The 22,540-nt window shown below is 42.7% G+C and overlaps 1 protein-coding gene across 2 annotated transcripts in view; it reads left to right on the forward strand.

Annotated features, from left to right (window-relative positions):
- The window catches only part of KCNH8 (potassium voltage-gated channel subfamily H member 8), a 159,538-nt gene that overhangs the window by 102,666 nt on the left and 34,332 nt on the right, over window positions 1-22,540 (forward strand). For both annotated transcript variants that reach the window (XM_079947190.1, XM_079947191.1), the window contains exons 8-11: window positions 13,918-14,115; window positions 18,014-18,213; window positions 19,522-19,771; window positions 21,661-21,875. In XM_079947190.1, the coding sequence (XP_079803316.1) occupies window positions 13,918-14,115; window positions 18,014-18,213; window positions 19,522-19,771; window positions 21,661-21,875 (863 nt within the window). The remainder of the gene's footprint in view (window positions 1-13,917; window positions 14,116-18,013; window positions 18,214-19,521; window positions 19,772-21,660; window positions 21,876-22,540) is intronic.

Here is a 22,540-nt window from a genome sequence, read left to right on the forward strand (position 1 = left end):
GCCGTGGATAGCAGGTTAATAGGAGGCCAAAAAGTCAAGATGCGTCTTCCTTGAGTTCATCAAAGCTGCCATAAATTATTTGTGCAAGAGTCTTGAACAAATCTTCCACCTGTCAGATATAATTTCAGCAGCATCATAAAAGAGAAAGAAAAACCAATTCAAAACTGTTTTGTGTATAATGATTAAAGGAAATGACTTCACCTTAAGCAGTAAACTAATTCCATTTACTTTGAATAAGCCTACTTTTGCCTTCTCCAGTCACTGAAATGTCTGCTTTTTACACTTACTCACCAAAGTGCATTGCTTTATGGTTTGTTTTTGTGTCTGAAGGGAGGTCATATTACATGTGCCACCTTCAGTATGTTTGAACCAATAAGTGGTGGAACTTGGGAGTCTACTGACCTTTGGTCCCATGCTTCTATTTTAATGGTGCAGTACTAATTGTACAAAGTTTATTGTTGCATACTTGTGCTCCATCAGCGTCCTCAAGACAGCCACTAAGCTAAAATCTTTTCCATGATCATTATCGTCACATACATCATATTCTGAGAATACTGACAGAAAGATTTTAATAGTTGGGAAGCTTTCCCGGGCTGATGCTAGTGGAATCTGAAGCATTCATCATTCTCTTCATTAGTGCTTCTGCGGTCACCAGAAATTCTTGTCAGCAGCTCTGGGTATGCATTTTGAATATATCCTTGAGGGCATATATCTACCTCGGTTAAAATTCAAGTTATGAGTTTTTTCCTTCCTCAGAAACAAATTACATTATTTAGGTGTAACTAACAAAGGCAGTAACAAAGGTGTAACTAAAGCTCTCAGTCTTTAAATCTGGAGTTATAATTCCAGTCTGCAAATCTGGTACATCTGAATGTTTGCAAATTAAGCTGACTTTGGATCACTTCTGATATTACTTTCTCAAGATACATTTACATGCAACACCTTTAGTTTTTTGCATGTGTGGCTTTTTTGGTGGGGGGAAACCGAAGCACACTTTGCTCTTGCTGTATTGTTGCATATAGATGTGCCCATCTGTCTCTTAGGGCTGGTTTCTCAGGTTTAGAAAATGAATGCTGTACAACCCCTCTGTATTGCTGTTTAGTGCAAGAATAGTGTTGCATGGTTTGATTGTCATTCATGTCAAAATTCCCTGCCTGTGGAGACTTGGCACACCAAAGAGAGAGATTTGTGTCTAGTCTTCTTACCAATGTGCTGATTTTCATGTCTAGGGAGCTTATGATGCAAGAGGATTTCCCATCCACTTTTTGAAGGGGCAAACTTCCAGTAGGGCTGTTTCACACCATGTAAACAAGGGTCTAAGCTATTGGGTGAACTTTTCCAGAGATCAGAGGGCAGGGTTGGTGTCTGGGCCAAGATTTCAATACAGGCATATTTTCACTCACGCACCTTCTTTGATCGCTTAGCATTTGCAGTTACGCTGATTGCCTTGCTCGACTGCATCTCCATGTAGGGTTTTCTTAAACAGCAAAACCATCTTTTGCCATCTTTTTGTAAGAGGGAATTTGTGAGGACAGTGGTACCTCAGGTTGCGAATGGGATCTGTTCCGGAGCCCCGTTCACAACATGAGCAGAACGCAACCTGCGTCTGTGCGTGCGCAGGTCGTGATTTGCTGCTTCTGCGCATGTGTGTGATGTCATTTTGAGCGTCTGTGCATGCGCAAGTGGCGAAACCCGGAAGTAACCCTTTCCGGTACTTCCGGGTCGCCACGGGATGCAACCTGAAAAAAAATTAACCTGAAGCAAACATAACAAGAGGTATGACTGTATTATTGATGAGGCATTTATATTATAATATATAGGATTTATACTTTAGGAAAGTTATGTGACATCAGAGTGAATTAGGCATCAGTCTGGGAATTTCAAGGCAACCACTGTTTTGAGTCATAGAGGAAGATTTCAGTGAAGCAGACATGAGCTCATGGGACTGTTCCTCCTGGAGCTGGTTGGACATAAGTAGAGCCTGCTAGTTCAGGCCAATGCCCACCTGCATAATATTTTATTTATAAAACACCTACAGTTACTGGCTGCTGTAAAATAAAAAAATGACAATTCTCAGCTCACATGTAACCAATATAATTGGAGTGGTAAGGGAACAGGCATGAAAAGGGGAGGTGGACAGCAGTATGAAACAATAGATTCTGAATTTTTTAAAGCATCGTAAGAGTTTGCAGAAGAAAATGCTGCTCAGAATTAATAGTTTCCCATAAGCTTTTTAAAAGATAGATACTAAGAAGCAGCGGGTTCCAGATGTAGGGACAAACCTGAACAGCTGGTAAGTAATAGCACAAAAGAAAATAGAAGCCTTGCAGAAGATGAGCATGTCATATAGTATGGCTTGAAGCTGGCTTGTTTTTAAATAACCATAGTTATGGCAAAGCACAGTTTGTCTGGTGTTGAATGTCACAGCAAGCTGTGGTTAGTTTAAAGTGGAAGGGAAAAGCTTCAGTTGTACTTCGAGCTCCAAAATCCATCCCGAATGGAAATAAAGACACAGTGGAGACAGAATTTAGTTTAAATGTTAATGGGCAAATTTTGGCCACAACTTTATTAAAATAAACAAATGCGACTGGTATTGGCTTAGGCACTGGTATCAAACTATATTTGGCTCCTGCCCCACCCTGCAGGAAGCCTGGAAGGGTAAACAACCAGAAGGGGGATCTCCGTCAGTGTATATTGACTAGTGCTCACCCCTGGGGTTCCTGGGGCTCCTGGCATGGCCCTAGCCCCTCTCCGGACTTCAGATGAGATCCAGACCCCCGGATTCCTTTAAAGGAATACCCTATTCATTGGAGGGGCAGGTGATGGCCGCACCTCCCCTCCCCACATTCCCCTAAACCAATGCCTAACCACCAAACCTTACAAAGTTGTGATGATTGCTAAGAGGTAGGCAAAAACCAAGTGGCCAAAGCCAATCTGCCACATTGGAAAAAAAAATCCTACCTGGCCCCCATTCCAAAACAGGCAACCAACCAAATTCCAAAGCAAGGCCAAACACAACCTAATTAACGGGTGGATGGGTGGGCAGTTGTTCGGCAGTGCAAAGCAAAAGGAGGTCCCTAAGTCGTGCTGTCGAATAGATACCCCCAACCCCCAACCTTGCCATGCTGCTGATTGGCTAAAGGCCATTGGCATAACTGTGGCACCACCAGCTTGGAGCGGGGCAAGCCCCGCCCACAAGCCGGTTAGGGAAGAGTTTCAGGGTCAAGCACAACAAGGACCCTCTGTTAGGAGGATCCAACTTCTTACACCTAAACAGGAAGAAAGGGAAAAGGGGAGGAGAAGTTTATATCTTCTAGTCTGACTGTGGCTTGTCCGCATCACACCAGAGACAAAGCTAGGGGTTGGAAAAACTGGCCCCTACTGGGGGCCCAGGCCCAGGAGGGGCACAAAATTCACCTATCAAACTATGGAGTGTATGTTGTATGGAAAGTATGGCGCCGCACCACTGCTATCGCAGCAAGATCAAACATGGGAGAAGCTTCCCGTCCTTCTTGCACCGTAGCACAAAGGTGTTTGGTATTGCAGTAAAGTGATTTTTCGGTGTGTGCTGATACAGTGGTACCTCAGGTTACATATGCTTCAGGTTACATACGCTTCAGGTTACAGACTCCGCTAACCCAGAAATAGTGCTTCAGGTTAAGAACTTTGCTTCAGGATGAGAACAGAAACCGTGTTCTGGCGGCGCGGTGGTAGCAGGAGGCCCCATTAGCTAAAGTGGTGCTTCAGGTTAAGAACAGTTTCAGGTTAAGAACGGACCTCCTCAACGAATTAAGCACAACCTGAGGTACCACTGCATAGCTCCTTGCCAAGGGTGCAAGGCACGCCTCTGTACCACACCGAACAGCCATTCAGCATTTTGTGAGAAAAAGGCCAATATATCGAGAGGAGCATGATAGAGACAATGTGAGTCAGCAGAAGAAGATAAAGGCATAAATGTTGGACCAGCTTTTCAGTACCAGATAGATTCTACTTTGTGGTCAATCAGAAATAAATGATGAGACTGCCTTTTCTTTACCTACGTACCTTTTCTTCTAAAAAATGGTATTCAGCATGAATTAACATTTTTAACTCACAAATGCCAGATGCAAAAAAACAGTTCTAAGCAAGCAAAAAATCGCATTTGGCAGTTTTCAACCCTTGGGCGATCTAGCTTGAAGACTCACACCCCCTTATAACTTTTGGAAATTGTCAGTGTTAAAAGGGATTGTGCTGATAGTTTGCCCAATATATTAACATTCCAAGTGCAGCTGAAGCCTGTTGGTCAGTTTCCTTGGCTAATATGGCTGCAGGTGATATTTTCTGCTGTTTTTTAAAACCCATTTTGCATTGTAACCAGGGAAGTGCGTGTTCGCTTTGGCAAACTAGCAGCAGGCTCTTTGGATAGCAACTGGAGAATCTTACGTGGAAACCTGTAGCTGACCTACTTCTAGCTTCCTTTTATTTAATTTCACTGTCACCGCTTCAGAGGAGGGCTGCCATACATTAGCAGAACTGGCACCCAGAATCACACTTTACCCAAAAGAGTAGAGCACAGCTGAGTTTTTACAATACAAATGCTTGGCAGGTATCTGATCTTTCTCTCTGCTCTAGCTTAGTGTTTCTGTTCTCAATCATTTTAACAGGCACAGAAGTGGAAATTCTGTTCACATTTACCTGGAATAAGTTCCATTGAGCTCACTGGGGCTTACTTCTGAGTAGACATGAACAACAACAACAACAACAACAACAACAACAACAACAATTTATTTATACCCTGCCCATCTGGCTGGGTTTCCTCAGCCACCCTGGGCAGCTCCCAACAGAATATTAAAAACACAATTAAATATCAAACATTAAAAAAATTCCCAGTACAGTGTTGCCTTCAGATGTCTTCTAAAAATCAGATAGTTGGGATGGTGTTCTACAGGGTGGGTGCCACTATCGAGAAGGCCCTCTGCCTGGTTCCCTGTCACCTCACTTCTCTCAGTGAGGAAAGTGCCAGAAGGCCCTCGGTGGCTGAGGAAACCCAGCCAGATGGGCAGGGTAGAAATAATAAAGTTGTTGTTGTTGTTGTTATGATGATGAAGATGATGATGAAGATGATGATGATGATGATTGTGCTTGTGCCAGTGGACCAGACAGTGTTGTTTATTTCCCAGCTTTCCATAGCCTTAAAAAAAATAAATCTCATCCCATTGGTCTAAATGGGAGAAAAAGGAATACACCAGCCCAAGAGCAGGGTAACCCTCTCCCTTCCCACATTCTGGGAAAATGGTAAGGCTTTAGACCCCATAGATCCACAGCTCCAGTGATCCACACCTGACATGCCCCTGTTTCCCCCCTCTTTGTTGTGGAAACACTGACAGCAGAGAATAATTCTGGGAGTTGACTTTCCTCTTTGAGGGCATAGATCCCTCTCCATCCACAGAAAGAGCTCCACCAAATCCTACGAGACACCCTTCCAGGGACCATAGGATTGGTTCATCACCATTATCCTGATTTATAGGCAAGACACATCTTCATTCTTATTTATGGGCATAGCCTCCATAAGGCACCTTGCATAGTCATTAAATAAAATACATTTAAAAATGAGAAAATCAGCATTGGAAAACAGCATGAAATTTTAAAACAGGTCAGTCAATTTAAAATATAAATGGATTAGGCAGCAAAATATAAGCCAGCAAAGTAAATTAGCAGTATTGGTCTATGCAGATTGACATGCTGATTTACTATATCAGTGAGAACAAGGACTAAGTTTTACTTGTTTGCAAAGAAATGCTTTAAGACAGTTGCAGTGTCCTATAAAGGCCGAGTATCCAAAATAAAACGATGCATAGTTTGAAAAGAATAGAATAGAAACTCATTATTTTTAAGCTAATCACAATATCCCGAAGAAATCTGACATGGTTCTTGATGTTCTGGGAAAGGCAACCCTGATGTTTTGCAAATAGTAACAAGGGGAAAGACCAATTAAATTGATGGCAGTTTGTGGCAGCAGTTAATAGTGCTACAGGCTGGTACAATGTAACTTCCATGGAAAATACAGTCTAGCAGTGGCAGACCCAAGTTTCTTCTGGTAAAAAAGGTAAAGGGGCCCCTGAACAGTCCAGTCGCGGACGGCTCTGGGGTTGTGGCGCTCATCTCGCTTTACTGGCCGAGGGAGCCGGCATTTGTCCACAGACAGTTTTTCCGGGTCATGTGGCCAGCATGACTAAGCCACTTCTGGTGAACCAGAGCAGCGCACGGAAACGCTGTTTACCTTCCCGCTGGAGCGGTACCTATTTATCTACTTGCACTTTGACGTGCTTTCGTACTGCTAGGTTGTCAGGAGCCGACCTTCTGATTGGCAAGTCCTAGGCTCTGTGGTTTAACCCACAGCGCCATTTTGACCCTAAACTGTCTGCTTAAACAGAGGATTCTCTGCTAGTGCTGTATTTTAAGTGGCCAGTTGATACACAGGCAGATTTATTGCAAATTTATTTTGTAAATTTTGTAAATGTGTAACTATCTTGTGTTTATTAGATAAAGCTCAAAGAAGGGGCTGCAATTCAGGACCCCTTGCTCGTGACTATGAGCCCACTGAACACATGTGCAGAATGACATTGGAGATTAACTTGGTGTGTTGTGGAGTCTTTTGTATGGTTTGTGGTAATTTGTATGTTTGACTGTTCCCCTTTGACGGACAGGTTTTGCTTTTAATCACAGTGACTTATTTTATGAGGCTGCTCCAATCATAAAGTGATTGGGGGAGGGATAATTAAGGAAACAAACAGGATTCTTCTCATGGGTCTTCATTCTGCTCTTTGCGGATGGCGCTGTAGTCTAAACCACCAAGCCTCTTGGGCTTGCTGATAGTAAGGTCAGCAGTTCGAATCTGCACGACAGGGTGAGCTTCCATTGCTATGTCCCTGCTCCTGCCAACCTAGCAGTTTGAAAACACCAGTGTGAGTAGACAAATAGGTATCGCTGAGGTGGGAAGGTAAACAGCATTTCTGTGTGATCTGGAATTCATCACGGTGTTCTGTTGTGCCAGAAGCAGTTTAGTCATGCTGGTCACATGACCTGGAAAAGCTGTCTCTGGACAAATGCTGGCTCCCACGGCCTGAAAATGAGATGAGTGCCGCAACCCCATAGTTGAATTCGACTAGACATAACCTTCCAGTGGTCCTTTACCTTTACCTTTCATTCTCCTCTGAGTTTGGAGAAGTGTTCAAGTTAGACTATTGGGGTGGCCATATTCCTTCCTAATCATTCTTTTTCCTAACAGATCAGAAATCATAGGTGACTCTCTCTGTGTCTCTGTGCTTCATGGTGAAAGCAGTCATGCTTTTTCTGTGTTGTTCCCTCAAGAGTTTTGGAACATCATCATGTCTGATCACTCCCCGGGGGAATTTTGCTGTATTTTTGTCTTCACAGCATGCGGCAGCAAGGAGCCCACAAACTAGCCACCCCAGGATATGGGTGGTTTGATGCCCTATTTTGATTTTTTTTTAATTAAAAAACAATTTTAAAGTAATGAAGCAGCTCACAATACTTGGACACCTAGTAAAGGGATTCTCCAGAGTGCAGACTCTGAAGTGGACTCGTGATAATATTCGTGTCATTATCCACCCAAATCTAATCAGGCAAATTTGCTTTGGAATTTTTCTAAGATGCCTTCCTCATTGCTATACATCCTTCAAATGCCCAAGCTAGTATTCTGTAATCATTGCACCATCAGGGAAAGAAGACCTATTGGACCTTCTGCTCTATTACATGGACCCAGCAACTAACAGTAGGATTACTGCACATTGGTTACTGCTGTTGTTTGTTTGCATCTTGTTGGGCCTAGCCTTCTTGTGCCATATATAAGTGGATGCATGCAGCAACACGTAGACAGATTGTGATTTAAGAATGGGGGAGGACTTGTAAAATGTGAGATATTTGTACTGCTGGCTGTAAGTGCTACCGTCATCACCTATCCCAGCCTAGAAACACATTTACATTTTCATCTAACACTGGAACTCTTCCCAGAAACGGTTAAACAAAACACGGTGTGAAATCATCCCTCTACCTACAATTCATTTTGGATGAGATTTCCAAAAGGTCATAATATGAGTCCAGTAATCCCCTTGATTTAGAGAAGCATTTGTGCACCCACCTATCTTTTGTGCTTGTTGATTAATAACTGTACGCACTTTAATTACATTGCCATTTTGAAAAACCATCTGAGAAATGGAGTGAAATAACTTTAAGGTCTGGATACAAACCATGAAGGAACACTGAGATTCAAGGAGGCCTCTTCTTTCTTTTTAACTGCTCTAAAGTGGTACCCCCTCCCCTCCACCTTCGCAACTCAGGGTGTGCATGTCAGGTTTGCTTGCTGAGTTCCTGAAAAAAGAACACAGAGGACAAGGACCAGATGGGACAGTCTAAATGTGGTAGATGTGCTTAACACCTTCTCTGCCTGACACCAATTGCCCTGGAAATCTGAACACAGTGTGTTCAAGTCATTCAAGTTAGAACTCATCTATCTTTATTTCAAATGTTATATGCATGAAGTGGGGAGGGATCCACACAACTAAAAGGGTTGTGAGGCTGTGCTACTGGCCTCACTCTTGATGAGATACAAATATCCCTGGTGCTGCCCATAGTGACTACCCATTAACGTTGATGTCTGCAGGGGGGAAGATCTCTATGCATTTTTACAGGAACTGGAACCTGCTTATGGAGCTCTCTCCTAACTGATATCGTCCCCCACACTGACAAAGTTTAAAAAGGTAAAGGGACCCCTGACCATTAGGTCCAGTCGTGACCGACTCTGGGGTTGCGGCGCTCATCTCGCTTTATTGGCCGAGGGAGCCGGCGTACAGTTTACGGGTCATGTGGCCAGCATGACTAAGCCACTTCTGGCAAACCAGAGCAGCGCACGGAAACACCGTTTACCTTCCCGCCGGAGCGGTACCTATTTATCTACTTGCACTTTGACGTGCTTTCGAACTGCTAGGTTGGCAGGAGCAGGGACCAAGCAACAGGAGCTCACCCCACTGCGGGGATTCGAACAACCGACCTTCCGATCGGCAAGTCCTAGGCTCTGTGGTTTAACCCACAGTGCCACCCGCATCCCTCAAAGTTTAGGCGTCACCTTAAAACATACCAGTTTTGCTAGGCTTGTGGTGCTTAGATGTGTATTAGAACAATGAGAGTTTTAGCACCAGCCATTGGATTTTAAAGGTTTTTATTAATCTAGTATAATTTTGACAATAATTTCATGATACCTGTGTTATATTGTAAGATTGTTGTTAGCTGGGCCCAAGTTTCGCCAGAAGGAAGGTGTGGAATGAAAATGATAAGTGGCATCATAATAATTAATTATAACCTGAGTGACCAGGGAAGTCTTGTTGTGTAAAGCTCTATGAGCCTAGACTTTCCTTTGCAGACATCCACAGTGAAGACATGGATGTCTGGTGCAGAAGAAGCAGCATGACATCTCTGTACTGTTAACTAGTAATAATATTAATAATAAGTTATTATTTATATGCTGCCCATCTGACTGGGTTGCCCCAGCCACTGTGGGCAGCTTCCAACAAATTAAATCATCAAACACAGTAAAACACCAGATATTAAAAACTTCCCTGCTTTCTGATGTCTTCTAAAAATCAGATGGTTGACATCTGATGAGAGGCCATTCTACAGAGCGGGTGCCACTACTGAGAAGGCCCTCTGCCTGGTTCCCTGTAACCTCACTTCTCGCAATGAAGGAACCGCCAGAAGGCCACTTGGAGTTGGACCTCAGTGTCTGGGCTGGACGATGGGGGTGGAGACGTTCCTTCGGGTATCCAGAGCCAAGGCCATTTAGGGCTTTGAAGGTCAGCACCAACACTTTGAATTGTGCTCGGAAACGTAGTGTGACGCCAATGTGGTGTGGTTGCTAAATGCTGGACTAAGAACTGGAAAATCAGTTTTCAAGTCCCACTCAGCCATGAAGCTCACCGAGTGTCCTTGGGGCAGTCATTGTCTCTTTGACTAACCTACCTCACAGGATAGTTGCGAGGATAAAAAGGAGATGGGCAGCACCTTGTGAACCATCTTGAGCTCCCTAGAGGAAAAGTGGAATATAAATGTATTGAAACCAAACACCCATGTGTACCCCCTTCCTACTTATAAAGTGAGGATAGACATCTAAGGTACCATCTGCACTGTGTATTTAAAGTTACAGTGGTACCTCGGGTTACAGACACTTCAGGTTACAGATGCTTCAGGCTACAGACTCCACTAACCCATAAATAGTACCTCAGGTTAAGAACTTTGCTTCAGGATGAGAACAGAAATTGTGTGGCGGTGACACAGTCACAGTGGGAGGCCCCATTGGCTAAAGTGGTACCTCAGGTTAAGAATCGTTTCAGGTTAAGAACGGACCTCCAGAACGAATTAAGTTCTTAACCCAAGGTACCACTGTATACAACTTTATAGACAGTCATTGCTTCCTCCAAAGCATCCTGGGAAATGTAGTTCCTTAAGCATGCTGAGGGTTGTTAGGATATACCTACTCCCCTCACAGAAATACAATTCCCAGAGTTCAGTGGGAAGATGGATTGAGTTAAACCTCTCTCTCTGAGAATTGTAGCTCTGTGGGGTCAAAAGAGGCCCCCTAACAAATCTCATCATGCTTAACTAGAGTTCCCAGGATTCTTTAGGGAAAGCCCAAATCATTCCAGAGACCAGTTCAAGGACATGCTCTGTCATTTATTCAAGATGCCATCAAAGGGTCTTGCAGCTAGTGGTTTGGTTTCCTTCACTTCTAGTACTTTTATTACTCCAAATGTAATTTTATTACTCCAAAATGAACAATACAGTCTATTAGCTTATTTACAGACTGTTTTAATGAAAACTGAAACCAATGGGGTCAGTACAAGGCAATAAATGTCAAGGAGTGCAGGAGAATATAGATGTAGTCTGTTCTGTTCCCTGGTCTCAAGGATCTGTTTGCTACACAATGACAACGCTGACTTTCCCTTTAGTCATTGCTCTTAGTCCTCTGTGGTTTGATAGGCCAGCACATAGCTCTCAGGAGTCTTTGGTGCCTTCTGTTGCCCTTGATAGAGGGTCACATGCCCTGTCTTGCTCCCATAGAAGTTTACATCGAGGCCAGAATTCAGCATTCTCAGGGTTTTGTGTGTGCATACTCTGTTCTTTAAATGTATTTCACACTTGATCAAACTATCATATGTAGTTAATAATGAGCTTTCAAAAAGTTAATAATGAGCTTTCAAAAAGTATGAGGCATAGACAGGAATCGAGGCAAAGCTATTCTAGGGCAATATGAACACTATTTCTGTAATATTTACTTTCTAACTGTCATGTGGTACAGCTTGTTAACAAATTACGCATGTTTTGTTAGAACTCAAGTGGCGCTGTGGGTTAAAGCCTCAGCGCCTAGGACTTGCCGATCGAAAGGTCGGCGGTTCGAATCCCTGCGGCGGGGTGCGCTCCCGCTGCTCGGTCCCAGCGCCTGCCAACCTAGCAGTTCGAAAGCACCTCCGGGTGCAAGTAGATAAATAGGGACCGCTTACCAGCGGGAAGGTAAACGGCGTTTCCGTGTGCGGCTCTGGCTCGCCAGATGCAGCTTTGTCACGCTGGCCACGTGACCCGGAAGTGTCTCCGGACAGCGCGGGCCCCTGGCCTCTTAAGTGAGATGGGCGCACAACCCCAGAGTCTGTCAAGACTGGCCCGTACGGGCAGGGGTACCTTTACCTTTACCTTTTACTGTATGTATCCTGATTTACAAAAAGAAAATATACTCTCTGGTCATTTAAACTATTATGAGTTGTTTTATCACAAATTTACCGCCTGGTGTTTCAAATAGAAGAACTTTGTTCACTTTGTAAAAGAAATATTGTAAGGAGCTTTTGCGAACAGACAGAGTAATTGTAAAGAGCAGTGTTTTTAAACTCTAAAGCTTTCTGTCTTTCTATCTGTCACTGTGCTTAAATCAGCAAATTCAAGCTTTATGCCAGGTCAAAAATAGAAACCCCATGCAGGAAAATCCCACAAAGATTTGTTCGAAATAGGTCAGAATACCAAATTACACTTCCATTGTGTTATACTCGGAATCTTAAAACTTCAAAACACAAAAAGGGAGCTGCTCAGAAGAATCAAATTGCTCCCTAACAATGGCTCATGTTCTTAAAAGACCCCTTCGGTTTTTTGATTCCTTTTCATGCCTTTGCTTTCCTTTGCAATACCACCAACCACCTTACCATTTAAGAACAGACATAGAGAAAAAGAAATAATTACTTTTAGCAAAATTACTAAAAATAAAATAAAATGCAACTTCAGTGCAATGATGGGAGACTGTCTAAAAGCGTGTTCTCCTTCATAGAGAGCACGTGTTGCGGTGGGGGCCGCCAGGACACTCCAAAGTTGGGGGGCGGGCTAATTGATCGTTGGCCACTGATGCGATTGGGGCTTCCCTTGTTGTTGGGAAGAAGTTAATGTTGCCATTTATTGATTGACAGCCAGAAATAGTAAAACTCCTTGCACGAGGCTAGGGCTTCCTCTTTTCGCCCGTGCATTGGATTGCCCGTCCCTCCCTCCCTAGAATAGGGTTGTTCGCTTTGACGTTGCTATGCCTGTCATGGGGTCGTCTGCTTTGGAGCGGGGGCCTGGTAGGAATTTTGTCCATCTGGCTGATTGGCTGACTGCAACAACTGATTGGCCTGCAGGAGAAGACCAATCAGACTCCAGGAGGGAAGCAGAAGCAGCCAATCAGACGGGACTTATTGTGTAAATAATGTATATAAAGGCCTGAGGTTTGGGGGGAAATTCAATCACTGTTTTACAAGCTGCAATAAAGAGCATGAAATCACTGCAGGACTCCGAGTACAGTATATTTCAGACAGTCTCAGAATTACAAAAGCCATCCTGGCTTCTGATTTGATCCCAGAATGTCCCTATTTCCCCTGCCAGTGATGCCTCCGCCAAGCTTAGGGGGGAGGATGAACTGGTGCTTACACTGAGCGTTGGTGGCAGTGGCTATGAGGGAGCATCCCATTGTCTCTCCATGGCTGCTGCTGCCCTGGAAAGAATTGTGCTGTGTTCCAGTGGTGGCGCCCACCCTTCCACTGGTAGAAAATGCTCGGGGGGGGGGCTGGGGGAGCCAAAATATGGGGGGGTGAGTCAATGAGGACCAGTTGTCTGGGAATTAGTAACTCCAGCGGAGCCAGCAACAGAAACACAGAAGCCAAATGTCTCTATTTTCATCTGAGGAACATTGCAGGTTATGGAAGACTGGGGAAATGATCTGGTAAGATGCAGGCCACATGTCAAATAACAACTCCCCCCCCCCCCCCAAAAAAAATGCCTTCTGGATTTGAAAGTATTTCAGTTTTGAATGCTCTTTCCTGTAGACCCAAGCCCTGCAGATGGAACAGTAGAGCAGGGAGAAAGGTTCTATGCCAACTCTTTGGTTACTGTGCTGTTTAGTTTTTGACACAGAGGAGCAGTTAAGAATTTGACCATCTGCCTGCAGTCTGAAGTGCTACCATCCGTTCTATGAGCAGAACGCTTGAACATTTCCACTGGAGAGGTGGGTTTTGATAGGGAGTTTGAAGGAAAAGTGGGGTGTACATGCACTTACCATTTTGGTAGTCAATCTGGAACATCCTACATCAGTACAGAGACTTGTCTCATGAGCCAAGGCAGTAGAATTATGTTTGTTTGTTTTTAAATGTGTCATCTTCATAGTAGAAATGATTCCTGTGTCCTTAGCTAGTATATCAGCCTGCAGGTGACTGGTAAGATATTTGAAAGTGGATGCACTTAACTGTTTTCAGAATCAAGTAGCAAACATCCTATCTTCTGGATTCAAGGTATTATGAAGCAGCAGAATGGTGGCTCCGTAGAGTTTGATCACAGGCTATGTTTCTTTGACTTCAGGTTGGCTTCATGAACTAGGAAAACGTTTGGAGTCTCCCTACCTTGGCAATAATACATCAGGAGGCCCATCCCTCAGAAGTGCCTATATTGCTGCCCTCTACTTCACCCTCAGCAGCCTCACCAGCGTTGGGTTTGGTAACGTCTCAGCCAACACTGATGCTGAAAAGATTTTTTCCATTTGCACAATGCTGATAGGGGGTAAGTAAACATATTAAGTGCAGAAGGGAGAACCTGGGGTGGGGGTGGGGGTAGGAATGCAGTAGTTCAGAACTATGGTGCATGCAACAGCACCGTGAAGGGTTAATAATTGTAGGAGCAGCCATGTGCCTTCCAGAGTCAGCATAGGAAGAAGAGCCCTTAGCGGTTGTTATTACTAGTGATAGGACTGGTTGAAGTCATTTTATTGAAATTCCATTTGTAAATAGCAGTGTCTGTTCTTATTAAAAGTCTGGGAACAACTCTAATTTTCTATTAAAGTAACAACATTGGGCTGGGGGTGAGGGAATATTTTCAGTTCATACTTCAGTACAAATTAAACCAAATTCTAAATAGTAAACTAATCAATGATGCCTTTTTAAAGCAAGGCTGAGGTTCGTCAGAAAACATTATAAAAAAACGCATTTTGTTATGTATTAGGCTGTAAGATTGACAACATTGCAGCTTAACTAATTAAGCCATGCAAATTTCACACCACACAGCTGTGATTGTTGTAGTTATTGTCAAGTGAAGCATTAATATTCATCGTGCAGCACAGAACTTTAGACTCCATCCTTGAAAAGCAAGAGTTTGGGGCATGCTACAGATAAACAAGTTGTTGTTGTTGTTACTATTGTTAAGTAAATTTCTATACTGCCCTTTATCCGAAGATCACAGGGAAGTTTGCAATACAAAAACACAAACATACATTTGATAATAAGAAAAACAAGAGAGAGAGAGAGAGAGAGAGAGAGAGAGGGAGGGAGAGAGTTAGTTTAAATGCTCATAAATTGTTTAATTAGCCAAAAGGCCTCGTGGAAAAGGAAAGATTTTGCCTGGTGCCTATAAATATGTAACAAAGGTACCAGGTGGGCTTCTCTGGGGAGAGCATTCTACAAGCGTGGAGCCACTGCAGAAAAGGCCCATTCTCGTGTTGGCGCTCTCAAGACCTCATGTGGAGCAGGCACACAAAGAAGGATCCCAGATAATGATCCCAGGTCCAGAACTGTTCATATGAGGAGAGGCAGTCCTTGAGGTATTGTGGTCCTGAGCTGTTGAGACTTTATAGGTCAAAAGGAGCACTTTGAATGGGACCCAGAAACTAATTGGCAGCCAGTGCAGTCTGGCCAGCATTGCTGTTATATTCTAAAGCCATCTTGCCACAGTGAGCAGCTTGGCCACTGAATTCTGCACCAGCTGAAGTTTCCAAACCATCTTCAGAGGCAGTCCACATACTACATACTACAGTAATCTAATCTAGAGGTTATCAGAAGTTAGGCTATCCCTGTCCAGACAGGAATGCAGCTCTGCCCACCAGCCAAAGCTAACAGAAGGCACAGAGGTGATCATACAGGGTGACCAAAGCAGTTTCTGTGCCAAAACCAGGCCTAAACCCTGATTGAAATGGATCTAGAAAATCACTTTCCTCCAAGCGCTCCTGAACTTGGTCCATGACCACCAGCTCAAGAACCTTGCCCAAGAAGGGGAGACTGGCAACTGGCTGATAATTACTTAGATTTTCCAAATGCAGGGAAGATTTATTGAGGAGTGGAATTACTACTGCCTCTTTCAAGCAGGCAAGGACCACCCCCTCTCGCAAGGAGGCAATCACCTCCCTAGCCCAGCTTGCTGTCCCCTCCCTCCTAGTTTTTATCAGCCAATAGACACAAGAGACCAGAGTGCAAGGTGCAGAACAATACAAGCACTGTGTCCACATCCTCAAGCCTTACTAACTGAAACTCATCCAACACAACATCCCTAATACTGATGGGTCATTGCCCTCTTCTCAGCACCTGTACCCTTAAATTACATGTTGTTGTTGTTGTTTAGTCGTTTAGTCGTGTCCGACTCTTCGTGACCCCATGGACCAGAGCACGCCAGGCCCCCCTGTCTTCCACTGCCTCCCACAGTTTGGTCAAACTCATGCTGGTAGCTTCGAGAACACCATCCAACCATCTCGTCCTCTGTCGTCCCCTTCTCCTTGTGCCCTCCATCTTTCCCAACATCAGGGTCTTTTCCAGGGAGTCTTCTCTTCTCATGAGGTGGCCAAAGTATTGGAGTCTCAGCTTCAGGATCTGTCCTTCCAGTGAGCACTCAGGGCTGATTTCCTTAAGAATGGATAGGTTTGATCTTCTTGCAGTCCATGGGACTCTCAAGAGTCTCCTCCAGCACCAGAATTCAAAAGCATCAATTCTTCGGAGATCAGCTTTCTTTATGGTCCAGCTCTCACTTCCATACATCACTACTGGGAAAACCATAGCTTTAACTATACGGACCTTTGTTTTGTTCAGATTTTGCTTTGGAACCACGCTGCATGGCTGTGATCTTTTAGTTCAGCAGCACTCATGTCCCCACCATGAGTAAAAGGAGAACCCAGCAACCTAGAGCTTGCTGAATACAATAGAAATATACAAAAAGACAAAACAAACAAACCTGAGTTAGCACTGGAAAAGAAAGTTACTGCTATCAAATATCACACTGAAGTAATCTACTAATAACCTATTATGTAAAGCCGCTTGTGATATTGAACTGATTGTCCTAGATTTGGTGCTGAATGTTTATCATTACCTAATGTTCACCCCAGACCTAGGCTGCATGGCTGTTCTCTGTTATAACTTCCTCATTAAGAAGGAATTGAAAAGCTGACAGTGTGAGATATTCACAACACTGAGGAAAATATTCATGCAAAAAGGAGGGGGGCTGGGGAATGAGGAAAAACAGTCTTCCTTCCAGCTGTATTAATATCCCTGTTCTGTTTTGAAAACAAATAGCTGTGATTATAATCAGCTGAAAGAGGAGCAGTGTCTTATTAATTAGATGAGTAAACTTTATGTGGTTTACTCTCATAATTAGCTAAGCAAAACCTATAATAATATTAATGTAAGGTAAGTGAGCAGAATGGAACTGGTCGCTGGGGACGTAGTTAGGAAATATTCAAGAAGAAATCCAAGTTACTCTCAGGTACATTTTCTGACTGGATCTCAATGGCAAAACTCACATTAATTCTAATAGGCTGAGATCACTGTTTAAAATGCCATGGAGTGCAGCTTACTAAATTAGAAATAACCTTAATTCTTTTAGCTATGGATAAGGAACACATGTTATGTTGTTTAAAATATTAAGGTTTTTTATTTTAAAAAAACAATAACAATATTCTAGGAACATAAAATATATTCTTTCAGTTTTAGTTCTCTCTGTGGACTACAGTTATTATCTGGGTCAGGAATGTAATGTAGAAACAAGAAACAATTTTCATTTGTTGAAGGGTGGTGAAGTAGTGGTAGCATATGCCAGGAAAGAGAAAGATAGTTTGAAAAATCTTTATGTTATAAGATTTGGAAAAAATATTAGCTCTTCAATGTATCCACACAACAGATCTGGGGGTTTAGATTCTGCTGCCCAACATTTCCAAGTAGGAACTGTGCAACATGCAGAAGTACCAGCATAAAGACAAATGGAAAGTTTTATTACAGGTTCAAATTATAGGTGGCTGAGCAAATGTATACGTAGCATATAGCAGATTTTAATTCTCCAGCCTTTATTTTCATTTTGCTCTCTTCTGAGACAAATTTGCAAGATGCATTCTGCATATACTGACTTCCTGGTGTTTTAATAATATTCATGAATGTCCTCTGGTTTTTAGTATGTTTTAAACTGAAATATCACAAAAGCATTTATGAATCTCTACATTTTCCAAACTGCTTTCTCAGCAGAGCAGAGCAGAGCCAGTCATTGATTTTCACTATCAAACTTACTTTATTCATTCCAGTTCATTTGCTGCTTGCCTTTTATTATGTTGCCATCATTAATGGGCAAGTTCTTTCTTTCCTGTAACTCCAGCATCAGTTTTGGCAACAGTGGGGTCTCTTTTCTGCTTCAGTATGGTTTCTCTCTTTTACAGCTTTGATGCATGCCTTGGTGTTTGGTAATGTGACTGCTATTATTCAAAGGATGTACTCCAGGTGGTCTCTTTATCACACAAGAACCAAGGACCTGAAGGATTTCATAAGGGTCCATCACCTACCACAGCAGTTAAAGCAAAGGATGCTTGAATATTTCCAAACCACCTGGTCTGTCAATAACGGAATAGATTCCAATGAGGTAATCAGGGTCTTTCTAGCTATAAATTCTTAAATCAACAATGTTGGTGATGTTTTATTTTGCCATTTGGTGACATTGTATTTCTGGAACAATCTTACTTGTATGCATAGGGTGGTATCCAGCATTCTCTGTCCACTAGTGAGAGGGTTAGGTGACAGGTGAGTTTTAATGTTGCGCAATTGAGGAATTCAGCGCGACAATTGTGTTAGCAGAAGCTCACTGTGGGATAGATTAAGCAACCAATTGCGTGAACCAATTAGGGAAGCTTTTAACCAATTTAGGGAAGCTTTTAATGTTTTATAGGTTATTGTATTTTAGTGTTTTGTTGGAAGCCGCCCAGAGTGGCTGGGGAAACCCAGCCAGATGGGTGGGGTATAAATAAATTATTATTATTATTATTATTATTATTATTATTACCAGGTGCCTCCCGCAACCCATGACAGTCTCCCCGATAAACATACAAGACGGCAATATTTGGGGTCAATTTAGGCCACAACGTCATTGATTATGGATGTAGAGGTTTGGCATAGGCGATAGGTATAACCGTTGAACCACCAGCCCTCCTGCTGGGGAATACCTGTTAAGGTATCTACCTGGGACAAAGGGGGCCTATGACACGCATCAAGTAGGGACCCCTCATGGGGTTGCTGCTCTGAGGAGTGCTATGGCCCTAGCCCCTGCCTGGGCATCTGGACGGAAGTGACTCCTTCTGGATCCCTTTAACAGGATACCTCTGAATACATTAACTTGTGAGTACAAAGCTAACTTTGTTGCACAGGTGTCTTCAATGGTTGGGTGCTTTTGTGGAAGGTGCCTCAAGCAAGTTCCATGATCTAGCCGGGAAATAGCAGGTGGATTGGGGTGGAGCCTGAAGGCTACTCTGCCCCACCTCTGGGATGGAGCCAGCTGATTAGCCTGCCCATGATAGGCCAATTATTGGGCAGGGTACTACATATTCAGTTTCCAGGCCAGCATGAGGCACGTTTGGTGGTCAGCTGGCCTGGGGAAACCCCTCAATAGTTGCTCTTGGCTGGATCATGGAGCAACAAAGTTAGCTTTGCATTCACAAGTTTATGTATTCTCTTGCGCAAACAGTGTTCTGTCCCATTTTAGCTCCTCGAGCTGAACTTTTTCAGAAACTTTTTCAGCTCTGTATTTTGTTTAAAGGTGATGTGACCACAAACGTACACAGTATTTCAAGTGTGATCGCACAGTTGACTATGTGAAATGACAAACAGAGGAGCTAAATGGATAAAGGTGTAGATTTACTGAAATTTAACAGGAAACTTTCTCTCCCTTTCTGGATAGCTTTTAAAGGATTTTCCTGATGAGCTGCGCTCTGACATCACCATGCACTTGAACAAGGAGATTCTGCAGCTGTCCCTTTTTGAGTGTGCCAGCCGCGGGTGCCTCAGGTCTCTGTCTCTGCATATCAAAACCTCCTTTTGTGCTCCTGGGGAGTACCTCCTCCGGCAGGGAGATGCCTTGCAGGCTATCTATTTTGTGTGCTCAGGTTCCATGGAAGTTCTAAAAGACAGCATGGTGCTGGCAATTCTAGGTAAGTTCTTGGATGTGCTCTACTATTGCCAGACGGAGAGTGAAGTTAAAGAAATATATGGGTAGAGCAATCAAAACTATACAAAGTCTCCATGATATATATACCAAGGTAAACTATGCTGCTGTGACTTACTGTTCCAAACTCTGTTCAGTAGAGGGTCTACTGGTGGTTGAGGCAGCCCATGCCAGATTTTAAAACAGCATGATTTAGACATTTCACCAAGACATTTCACCACCCTTTCTGCCAGTATGGCTCCTGCTGGGTTGCTAGGTCATGTGACCAAGCTGAATGGAGTTTGGAATAGGATTACATTTTCCCCTATACCATCCTATCCTTTAGAATGCTCCTTTCTCAGGATGAGTTGAATGAGCCCTGGCTGAGCCAGAATTCAGGATTTACATTGGCGTATCTCTGGCTGAGCCCAGACTCATCCAAAATTTGGCCTATTCCAAACTCTGCTCATCTTGGCAGATCTTGGGTTCGGTTGCTCCTTCAAGATACCCTTGATCATTGTTAGCTGATAGATCAAGTTGTGTCCACTCTAGTAAGAGCAAGAACTGCTGTGCTGAACCTGTGCCCAGGTAAGTTTGGCTTCTGTGACCTTTGCAACCCATGCCAAATACAAATAAATGGTAGGTATGATTCATACTACTGTATAAGGACTTTTCATTGGGATACTAGTGTCCTTTGGCATTTGTTGACTGCATCCGATGAATTTAACCTGCAGTTGCAATAAAACTTACCTTGGCGCATGGGAAACAGCAACAGAAGTGTTGGGTGCTCTCCAAGGCACAGTAGAACTTCCTTCCCCAGTGAGGAAACTTCTCCCCTTCAACTTCAATCCTAAAAAAAGGTCAACAACTTTGGGCGGCCCTTTGGGTGGCCCTCACACATGTTCACTTCATCAAATCTGGCCCTCCTTGAAAAAAGTTTGGATCCTCTAGTTCACAAAGTGTGCATGCATTTCCCAGTCTCCTGTGCCCCCCTCCCATTTATTTCAGTGGATTTGGGCCAATGTGAGCCCCATTGTGTGTATGTATTGGCTCATTCCATTGTTTTGAACGGGGGAGATTGCACATGCAGGTGAACCATGTTTAAGTGTAAGCAGGTGTGGATCTAGATCACTTGTTAAAAGTGGGAAGGTTTGAATAGGGAAATCCTTTCCCCAGTCAGATATAGAGTGTAATTCTTAGAATAACTAATAATTTCCAGAATTACTTCAAGCACACAAAAAATGCTTTATTCTTACGGTATTTTATATTCTACCACCAAACAGGGAGTATATACGGCAATGAATACAACACCATGCTATACCAAACCATCCCCATATAAAATGTCAATATGATTTTTGAGCAAAATTCAGAATACTGAAATTTTCTTATACCTAAGAATTTCTGCTTTGGTTATGGAAGAGGGTATTTAATAACAGTTAATCCGTGTTTCTTTGCAAAATGCCTTTCTTTCAGTCGAGGTAAGGAAATCAGAGATTTAAAAAGTAATGACAGTTCCAACTGCAAAGCAAAAAACATGGCATTTCAATTTATTTTACACTGATCTTCAACTAGATTGTAACAGGATACACCTGAGTGAAGCAATTACAAAATTTCTTCTTTGGCTATATTGGAACCATTAGTGTGTGCACCATAGGAGTCAGCAGCTTTGTGCTGTTCATATTATCATCCTTACTGACTCCTCCCATTATTATTAATTACCGGAATTCCCAGAGCCACTAGTTTCAACTTAGTTACAGAAGCTTAATAGTTCTGAATCTTTGTATTTGGGTCCCTGTGTATTCCGCACGATCTGTTTAAGCTGTTCTCTGTTTCTAAGCAAAGTCGAAAATTCGTTCATGAATAATTATTGCTCTCCTCTTTCGTATTTTCCTTTAGGTAAAGGAGATTTAATTGGAGCAAATCTCTCAATTAAGGACCAAGTGATTAAAACAAACGCTGATGTGAAAGCCCTAACCTACTGTGACCTCCAATGTATAATTCTCAAAGGACTCTTTGAAGTGTTAGACCTTTACCCAGAATATGCTCACAAGTTTGTTGAAGAAATTCAGCATGATCTCACATATAATCTTCGGGAAGGCCATGAAAGTGATGTAAGTAGATTTAATAGGACTACAGTTACTTCCAGCTTTAAAATTAGCTCTTGTGTTTCAGCAGTTCTCCTTCATATGTACATCAGAGTAAAAATATATGTATCGTGTTCATTTTCAAATGAATTCTGCTTGGGTCCAACTTAACAATTCAGATACAGCTTAATCAAATTATTGATAATGAATTATAGGTCTGATACAAATTACTCTATGCTTCTATATAAATTATTTATTTGGTGTGGGTTTTGTCCTTGTGTGCTTATATTTTCAAATACTTGCTAGTCCTGCTAAACCTTAATCCAAAGTAACATTAAACCATTTCTATTTTACATTCTAAGTAAGAATTAATTCACACTGCAATTTAATATAGTTTAGAGAGTTGTTTCAGTTTTTAATACAAGAAAATGTTGCCAATGTACATAAACAAGGGAGAATTACAATTTATGATGGCTCTTAAGGTGAAGTGAACTATACAAGCCCTAAAAGACCAAGAGTCTGTTGAGAGTTCTCCACACATGGGCTTATTTTCAGAGCTAAGGTATATGGACTACAACAGTGAATAAAACCCACTAGGCAGAGAAAAGCCATGCATCAAAAGTTCAAGAGTTGTATGCATGCCTTTTATTTTTCATCTAATGAAACTAAACACTGCAATCCCTAGATCTTAG

Source organism: Podarcis cretensis, assembly GCF_951804945.1.
Source record: "Podarcis cretensis genome assembly, chromosome: 12".
In the NCBI taxonomy this organism is placed as follows: Eukaryota; Metazoa; Chordata; class Lepidosauria; order Squamata; family Lacertidae; genus Podarcis; species Podarcis cretensis.